The following is a 10,688-nucleotide window of genomic DNA, read 5'->3' as shown; positions in this document are numbered from 1 at the left end:
GTTAAAATTTGAGTTTCAATTATGCTAGTGCCACACCTAGTAACCATCAATCTTGTACCATTACATAGTCCATCTTTCGGTGCAATGTTTCTCAACAATATTATAGGACAACCCACTTTCAACTCTAACTTAAAAGTTGGCAGCCCAGGAGGATTCAATGAATTTAAATATTCATTAGGATATCTATTTGTAATGGTAGGATCAATTTCATTATTTTCTGACATTTTATCTGCTACAAGATAAGCATATAATCTCCCTGGAAAGATATTCAACGCAGTAGTATTAATGTCACTGACATCATCGTTACTCGCAGACAGAATTGTGCGTTCAGTTAAAAATGTTGAGGCTGACGTCTCTATCATATTCAATTGTGGATAAACTGTAGACAGTAATTCATTCAAATCTTGACATTTGTGTATTGTTGATGGAAGGTTAACGATTTCTTGAGGATTGGTCCCAATCTAAAAAAAAATGAAATCAATAAAAAAGTAAGAGTGTAAACACAATTTATTAATTTAAAATAATCTATATAATAAAGGTTAAAGTAGTGTTACCTCCATCAAGAAATTTGCAAAATTAACATTTTCATGGCCTTCATGATTCAAGCGCATATTCAAATCCAAAGTTAAGATATATACACGCTTCCATAGAACAGAGTGTCTTAATGATACATTCACAATATGCTCACGAACTCCTTTGGGTATAACTAGTAAGATTTATCGAAAGTCTCCACCAAGAATAACAGTAATACTTCCAAATGGCTTTTCACTATCACAAATATCCCTCAATGTACGATCAACCGCCTCAACACAATGTCTATGTTGCATAGGAACTTCATTCCAAATTATGAGTTTTGTTTCTCTAAATAACTCTGCTTGTAATGATTGTTTGCTAAACTCACAAAGTGAATTTTCCAAGACATCTAACGGAATGGAAAATGTTGAATGTGCAATGCGACCTCCTACTAGTAACAATGATGCAATTCCAGACGAAGCCACAGTAACAACGATATGCCTAAGGCTGCACAGTAACAACGATATGCCTAAGGCTGCAACATTATAATGCAATCGTATTGTACAGAAATGTTTTCCCTGTTCCAACACCCCATTCAGAAAGAAAACAATTCCTTTATTTTGAAAAACTGAAGAAGTGATTGTGTTATAAGCATTCCGCTGTCCATTATTGAGACAATCAATAGTAATTTGTGGATCTGCATGTTGTGCCTCGCTCTGCAGTTGTTGATGTTCGAATATCAATTGATTACCAACTACTGCACTCCAATTTGCAGTAGGTTGTGGCATGGGTGGGAAGTCAATTAAACTTTTGCCTGATTCATGAAGCATTTGATTCAAAAGATGGAGACCATAATCTACAATTTGAGCCTCAGTTGGTTTAGAAATGACAAACAATGTACGAATCTTATGTGTAAGATCATCACATATGTGCGTTGAAAATTGATTCCATAATGCACATGGATTTATAACGGGATGAGAATAATACTAAACAATCTCCTCAATTGATATCCAGTTTTTATAACTGTAGCCTCTTTCAAGCATTGTATCCATTCTTCATCATCTTCTAAAAGCCCCCTTGCAACACATGCTAATTTAAATATATCATGCACAACATTATCGATCGTGCGTAAAGACTGAAACGACTTTAGTCCTTTGACAACGGTTAGCAACAAACGCAGATAAAATCTTTTACCACAATTAGGGCTAGCAAAGTACATTCTACCAATTGCATATCCCCTTTCTCTTGATTTCCATATCTTTTCTGACTTGAGCCAAACAAAATGTTGTGGAAATTCTTGATAAATAAATGGACATTCATCTTCACTGGCAGGACAATATGCAAAGAAGCCAATAAGAGTTGACATTTGTTGACCAGCTCTAGATTGAATCGTTTCTAATGACTCTTCTGGGTTAAAAATAACGCGATGCATTCCAGGTAAATGAAGTGACAATCATACAACTGTTGGCATCTCTGCATGCAAAGGATGACCAAATATTCGCCAAGCAGCTTCTGGAGGTCCAATATACCTTGCATCGAGATATTGTTGAATCTCATTTATCATTCCTAACACCATCGTTGTACGATCATAACCCTTATAAATGTATTTATGTATATACTTGACACATCTCATTCCGGCACAAATTTCCACAGTTATATAACAGTTGAAAAGTTTTGAAAGATATGCATTGTATGGTACGACATCCCTGTTATCAACTTCTTGTCCCCTCACAATATGTACTTGACCACTATTGTGACGACGATAGATAGGGTATCCATCTTGATCCATAGTTATTGTTTCTGTGAAAGCTTGAGGGTATCTCTTAGTGCATCTACCATTTTTCATACATGGTGCTTGTGGATTTTGAGCATCACATGGTCCATGTACCATACAACATTTGATAGTTTCAAAAAGTATAGGATCATCTTTTGGGTTTGGAAATTCTGCACAGACCAATTTGTCTACTTGAGCACGTGTCCGAATTATGTCTGGACCATTGAGAAATAAAAGTGCATGCATATGAGGGAGGCCTCGTTTTTTAAATTCAATTGTAAAAACATGTGCAACTTTATTTCCAAACACTTTATTTGTTTCTATCTCCTTCATCAAACATTTTCTCTTCAACTAAAAAACACAGGCAATTAAATCATGACGATCAATAGGTTTTTGATATGGTAATATAATGCTGAAGTAATTTCTCGCCAATTGGGATTTGCAGTCATGGTAAGAAAAATATCTGGGTGTTGGTTGCATCGTGTGATAGCCATTGAATCTTGAAAGATTTCAAACATATGTCTAGGACTACTAGTACATGAAGATGGAAAAACAAACCTTTGACCAATTTGACCAGGTCACACATAATCTGGATCCATATCTGACAACTCTTGGTAAAGCTCAGCCCAAAGTTTCCCTTGATTAAGCTTATAGTATGTTAATCGATTTTGCTCAGTTGCAGCCCAAGCATCTACCAAAAACTCTTGAAATAGTTTCCCACCTCTCAAAATTGTTGAATACTCTGTGGGTCCTTCAAACAAACGATAACTATAAAAATCCATTTGAGTAAATCGATCAGCTGAAGGTCTATCATATTAAACGTTCCACAATTTCAACTCAAGTTCCCATCCAAGCTCACTATATGGAAATAATAAAACATAATGTAATGGCAAGTATGCTAGGTGACATTCATTAATTTGCATCAACTCATTATTTCCTTAAAAATGTAAGATAATATCTCTCATTTCATTTACCTTTGTTCCATCACCTGGTATTACAATTGCAATCTCATCTGTAGTTGGTAGGTTATACCGGCGTCGATCAGTTGTTGAATTGTAATGAAGATAAGCAGGTAGATTGTGTTATGCCGAGTCTAATTGATGTAAAATGGCATGAGCCTGGCGATATTTATCTACAAATGCATTGACTTGCAACCAACTATCCTGAATAGTTTTGAGAACATCCATTCTCAAGTTAGGATTTCTACGATTACGAATTTCTAAAGCTGAATAAGGATCATAGAAATACAGCTAAGCATAACTCGCATCCTGCCCTGATTGTGGTTGTAGTGATCCTGTTCGATGTCGCAACTCCCCATGAATTGTAAATGATGTAGGGCCCCTTCCACTGAGTACTCTAGGATCTAATGTAGCATCAAGACTCGTAAAAGCATTGGCTGCATTGTACACTCGAGTATAACTTCAAAAGGATTTTGATTGATCATTATTCCCATCATACAATGCCTGAAGTGGTGGAGGGGTGTAATAAGTAAAGGTAGCCTAACATTTCCTTCCAAACAGCAAGTTCCGAATAAGGGACGCTTCGTAGATGATTTTGTCAATTTTTCATCCATCCAATGTAAGGCTGAACAATAAGGACATAATACATCCATCTTGCCAAGATAATGGCGGCAAGAATCTTTACCGATTCCTTTGTGGAGCTAAAGATGTGCTTGGCATAGAAAACGAACATGTAGAATAACGGGTAACCCTTGTTCGTTTTTGTGCCGAATGAGAATCTTCAATTATTGTTTCCCACTCCAAGAGAGTGCGATCACGACGAATTGGTGTTAAAGAACATTGTCTTAGTTGAATACATTCTTCTAATCCCTCTTGTTCTCATTGTAAGCATTGAAATTCAAAGTATGACTTTTCAATTTTTTCATGCTCTCGCCGTGCACGTTAGGCCAATGCAGCTTTTGATATTACATTATCATTTTGTACCTAAAATGAAAATATTTTAGCATTGAAGCAAAATATGTGAATATTTTGTGCTTAAAATTAAACTATCTTCTTATTTCTTCCCTTTCTCTTAATTTTGTTTTCTATTTTATTTGTTTTATACTTTTAATAGTGTTATCTTTATTTCTTTCTTTCTTATTTCTTCCCTTTCCCTTTCTTTGTTTTCTATTTTATATATTAAATAAGAATTAAAAACCTATCTTATTTAGTTTCTTCTTTCTTTATATATTTTTTCTTTATTCCTTCGTTTCTTTTTTCCTATTCTCTTTATATAAGTAGCAACTTATGGATGATACATTATAAATGCACATGCATCCATGCAAAATAAAAATAAATAAATTTGAAAAACACATACAAATAATAGCAAGTTACAAGAAAATATATTGCAATCATTCTACAAAAATAACATAAAACAATAAATTCATTTTATACACTTATATCTTTTAACTATTCGAAATTTTGATTAGTTTTGCATCATATTTTTAAAAAAGAATATGTACCACTTGACATGCATTTGTTATTCTCTTGCCGGAAGGAGCCACCTTTTCTTTTCCTTTAGACATTGGGTTGACATTTTCTTTTTCTTTTGCCTAACAAATATAAATAAAATATTCAAAAAATTAAAAAAAATCTTATATAATCTTATATAAATAAAATACATACAATGTTTGACTTGATTTTGTACCTACCGTACAAACACAGATAACATTACGGTCGTGCTCATCACGGATGACCACACCAACATTTCTAGATGGGGTTGTAGGAGGAGGAGGCCTACATAAATGGATTGTGAACAAATTAAAATCTATATAATAAAGTGGTAATAGTAAGAGTATATATTTAAAGAATTAAACACAGTTGTTTGCCAATTTGGTGTTAAAGAAGGTTGTCTTGGATTAATACATTCCTTCGATTTTTCTCTTTCTCGTTCTCGTCGCAGGCGTTGTCCCAATTGATATGCAGTACATGGCTTTTGATTTTTTTCACGTTCTCGCCGTGCACGTTGGGCCAATGCAACTTTTGATAACACATTATCATTGTGTGCCTAAAATGGGAATATTATATAAGAAGGTGCATAAAATGTGAAGATTAACTAACTTTTCCTTTTCACTCGATTAAGTTGTTAGTCATATAAGAACCAATGCATGTATTGATGAAATTTAAAAAGGGAGGAAAAAATAATTTGAAAACACATTAAGCACACAAAACTGCAAACTCACTATGCACATACTTATTAGCTTAAAGACACTACCCATCTTTTTACAAAATGTATGTTGAAAAGGTAAATATTAGATCATTGGGTACGTAAAATGTGAATATTAGCGTGTAATGTTTTCTACTTTCCTTTTCACTCTTCTTGTTGTTTCTGTTATATTAAAATGCATTTTTGTCTTTTTCTTCTTTCCTTACGAACTTCTTATAAGAAAAATAAAAATTAAAAAAAATTATATTATGTAATTTCCTTTTCATCACATATTTGTTCATTCTTCTTCTTTTCCTTTTTTGTTTTCTTCTATTATATTTTTATTATGCTATGTTATAAATGCAACATGTGTTCATACAAATAGACAAACATATTAAAAATTCAAATTAATGTTCATACAAATGCATTAGCATGTTGTACAAATGCTTACTTTAACATGCTTTAGAAAAATATTTCACATCCAATAAAAAGAATTGAAAAAATATTTGAAAAAGAAACTTTTGAAAAATGTACATAAAAAATAGTATATGACACTATGCAATTCCTAAAAAAATCTATATGATATTCAAAATAAAATTTTTTTAAAAATTGTTGAGAAGCCATACAATGGGATGTGCATTTTCCTTTCCTTTGCCATAAGGAATAGCTTTTTTTGTTTCTTTTGATATTGTTTTGTCTTTTTCCTTTGTCTTTGCCTATAAAAAATAAGTAGAATATATTTATAAATTATTTTTAAAATGATAAGAAAATACATGTCCAATATTCAAGTGACTTTTAGGCTAACCTCATGAATGCGAATAGTATTAAGGTCACGCTCATCGCGAATAACAACATTAACATTTCTTTCTTAAAGAAATCGAACCTATACATATAAAAACTTTAGAGTGATAAATAAAACTTTATACATATAAATAAGAAAATTAGTAAAAGGAGGTGATATTACGGTTCGATGTAAGTCCCCATCCACCTGTAAAGTATGAGGGGGGAAAATTAGAATAGTGATATTGTCCATAATTGTTGTACTTAAATTTATAACAAAGGTACTTTAATTTATATGAAGAGAGAGAGAGAGAGAGAAAAAAAACAAAACTTACTTGACCAAAAATAGTGAAATTGTCCATAACTGTTGTACTTCAACCTAAAAATGTTTGGTTATATAATTTTAGACACCAAGAAAACAAAAAATTAGCAATAATAAAAGTTAACATGGATTTCATTGGCAATGAAGTGTTATTTCCAAATCTGTTGCTACCAAATCGAATAATAAAATTCAAAATTTTATTTAAATAAATAACTGTCATGAATAGAAAATACTTAACGGGTTACAATCAAGAGGAGAAGAAATAAATAAAAATATAAACATCTAAGAAAAAGAAAAAGGACAACCCAATGTTTAGAATAGATGTATTTTAACAATCACATGAAAATGATAAAATTAAAATCGAAGTACAACAAATGTCCAAATTTGAGCTCTTCTCTTTTCCAATTGACTTCAATTTTATAGAGATGAAATTAAAACCAAAATCAAAACCCGTTATAATCATAATCATAATCATAAATTTATGCCAAAAAAATAATTCAACAGATACCAAAGCCATTTTATAAGCAACTAAAGTAATACACACACATATACATTCACCAGAATTTTTGAAATACAACATAGAATATTATATTCCCTTAAAAAGATGCAAAAATAAATAAATAAATAAAATAAACTCCATTTCCATATTACACATAAATGTTAAAATGTCAAGTCTTCGAAATTTTTCTTTTAATTAGGAACTCTAGATGTTCAAAAAAAAATTAAATGAAAAATACAATCATTTTATTTTTAGAATCACACAACAAATATATTACATTTGAATGGTACAATTTTTTTATTAATAAAATGTGAAATACATTTTTTTGAGTGTGTGAGTTTAATTTTTTTGTTGTAAAAAGATCAACTAAATAAATCACCCTTACTTTCTTTTTAATTAGCTCCAAACAAACAATTCCTTCCCTCTCAGACTAATTTCTATAACACAAAGCACTAACCACAAACTAAGTCCCAAATAAATAAAAATATAAACATCTAAGAAAAAGAAAAAGGCTAACCCATTATTTAGAATAGATATATTTTAACAATGACATTAAAATGATAAAATTTAAATCGGAGCACAACAATTGTCGAAATTTGAACTCTTCTCTTTTCTAATTGACTTCAATTTTATAGAGATGAAATTAAAACCAAAGTCAAAATCCATTATAATCATACCCATAAATTTATGCCAAAAAAAATAATTCAACAAATTTTTTTTTTTATAACAAAATGTTAAATAAATTTTTTTGGGTTAAGTTAAATACTTGGTAAATTTGATTCAAAGCAAAACGGATTATGTTAAACACTCATAAGTTTAATACATTTTTTTTCATGAAGACAACTAAAGTAATACACACACATATACATTGACCAGAATTTTTGAAACACCACATAGAATATTATATTTCCTTAAAAAGGTGCCCAAAAAAAATAAATAAATAAATAAAAAAACATAAACTCTCCTGCCATATTACACATAAATGTTAAAATGCCAAGTCTTTCAAATTTTTCTTTTAATTGGGAACTCTAAATATTCAAAAAAAAAAAATTAAATGAAAAAAAACAGTCCCTTTCTTTTTAGAATCACACAACAAATATATTACATTTGAATGGTACAATTTTTTATTTATTTTTTTATAGTAAAATGTTAAATACATTTTTGTGGGTTAAGATAAATACTTGGTGAATTTGATTCAAAGCAAAACGGATTATGTTAAATACTTGGGTTAAGTTAAATACTTATAAGTTTAATACATTTTTTTTTTCATGAAGACAACTAAAGTAATACACACATAGATACATTCACCAGAATTTTTTGAAATACAATATAGAATACTATACTCCTTTAAAAAGGTGCCAAAATAAATAAATAAATAAACTCTCTTGCCATATTACACATAAATGTTAAAGTGCCAAGTCATTGAAATTTTTCTTTTAATTAAGAACTCTAGATATTCAAAAAAAATTGTATGAAAAATATTTATCATTTGTACATTAGAATCACACAGTAAATATATTACATTTGAATGGTACAACTAAATAAATATATTACACTGCAAATAAAATGTTAAATAATTTTTTTTGAGTGTGAATTTATTTTTTTTTGTTGCAGGAAGATCAACTAAATAAATCACCCTTACTTTCTTTTTAAATAGCTCCAAACAAACAGTTCCTTCCCTATCACACTAATTTCTACAACACAAAGCACTAACCACAAACCAAGTCCCAAATAACCTCTCTCTCTCTCTCTACATTCTTTGAGAAACCCATAATCAAACTCACATTTTCTGAGTCAACCCAGCGTTTAAAATAAATTTTTCTAACAATCACATTAAAATGATAAATTAAAACCAGAGCACAATAGTTGTCCGAATTTGAACTTTTCTCTTTCTTAAGTGACTTCAATTTTATAGAAATGAAATTAAAAACAAAATCAAAACCCATTATAATCATAAATATTTTGAAGTTCACCATTTATGACTTGGAAAGTCCAAACATAAATTTATGCCAAAAAAATAAATAAAAATCACCAGATAACAAAGCCATTTTATAAGTAATGATGAATAATTATTTAATGAAGCAACTAAAGTAATACACACATATACATTGACCAGAATTTTTGAAATACAACATAGAATATTATACTCCCTTAAAAAGGTAAAAAAAATAAATAAATAAAATAAACTCTCTTGCCATATTACACATAAATGTTAAAACGCCAAGTCTCCGAAATTTTTCTTTTAATTAGGAACTCTAGATATTCAAAAAAATATATATATGAAAAATACAGTCCCTTTACTTTTAGAATCACGCAACAAATATATTACATTTGGATGGTACAATTTTTTTATTAATAAAATGTGAAATACATTTTTTTGAGTGTGTGAGTTTAATTTTTTTGTTGTAGAAAGATCAACTAAATAACTCACTCTTACTTTCTTTTTAATTAGCTCCAAACAAACAATCACTTCCCTCTCCGACTAATTTCTACAACACAAAGCACTAACCACAAACCAAGTCCCAAATAAATAAAAATATAAACATTTAAGAAAAAGAAAAAGGCCAACCCATTGTTTAGAATAGATATATTTTAACAATGACATTAAAATGATAAAATTTAAATCGGAGCACAACAATTGTCCAAATTTGAACTCTTTTCTTTTCTAACTGACTTCAATTTTATAGAGATGAAATTAAAATTAAAATCAAAACCCGTTATAATCATAATCATAAATTTATGCCAAAAAAAATAATTCAACAATTTTTATTTTATTTTTTTATTTTTTATAACAAAATGTTAAATACATTTTTTTGGGTTAAGTTAAATATTTGGTAAATTTGATTCAAAGCAAAACAGATTGTGTTAAATACTTGTAAGTTTAATACATTTTTTTTTCATGAAGACAACTAAAGTAATACACACACATATACATTGACTAGAATTTTTGAAATACAACATAGAATATTATATTCCCTTAAAAAGGTGCCAAAAAAAAAAAAAAAACATAAAATGTGTGTGTATTACAAAAAAAAATGTATTACACTGCAAATAAAATGTTAAATAATTTTTTTTGAGTGTGAATTTATTTTCTTTGTTGCAAGAAGATCAACTAAATAAATCACCCTTACTTTCTTTTTAAATAGCTCCAAACAAACAGTTCCTTCCCTATCACACTAATTTCTACAACACAGAGCACTAACTACAAACCAAGTCCCAAATAACCTCTCTCTCTCTCTCTCTCTTCATTCTTTGAGAAACTCATAATCAAACTCACATTTTCTGAGTCAACCCAACGTTTAGAACAGATTTTTTTAACAATCACATTAAAATGATAAATTAAAACCGGAGCACAATAATTGTCCAAATTGGAACTTTTCTCTTTCTTAAGCAACTTCAATTTTATAGAAATGAAATTAAAAACAAAATCAAAACCCATTATAATCATAAATATTTTGAAGTTCACCATTTATGACTTGGAAAGTCCAAACATAAATTTATGCCAAAAAAAAAAAACAAAAATTCACCAGATAACAAAGCCATGTTATAAGCAATAATGAATAATTATTTAATGAAGCAACTAAAGTAATACACACATATACATTGACCAGAATTTTTGAAATACAACATAGAATATTATACTGTAACGCCCTCAA

General features: G+C 29.5%; 1 protein-coding gene across 1 annotated transcript; it reads right to left on the bottom strand.

Annotated features, from left to right (window-relative positions):
• Positions 1-1,966: 1,966 nt before the first annotated feature.
• Positions 1,967-2,302, bottom strand: LOC145821527 (uncharacterized). Its single transcript, XM_082918048.1, has one exon. The coding sequence runs from the start codon at positions 2,300-2,302 to the stop codon at positions 1,967-1,969; it is 336 nt and encodes a 111-aa protein (XP_082774174.1).
• Positions 2,303-10,688: the final 8,386 nt, after the last annotated feature.

The sequence above is a fragment of the Camellia sinensis genome, chromosome 3 (genome assembly GCF_055761805.1).
Source record: "Camellia sinensis isolate YWXY chromosome 3, ASM5576180v1, whole genome shotgun sequence".
NCBI lineage: Eukaryota > Viridiplantae > Streptophyta > Magnoliopsida > Ericales > Theaceae > Camellia > Camellia sinensis.
This window is presented reverse-complemented; position numbering and strand designations above follow the sequence as displayed.

Bases quoted from the DNA above. Each gene is read 5' to 3' on its own strand.
- LOC145821527 (XM_082918048.1), bottom strand. From the start codon at position 2,302: ATGGATCAAGATGGATACCCTATCTATCGTCGTCACAATAGTGGTCAA.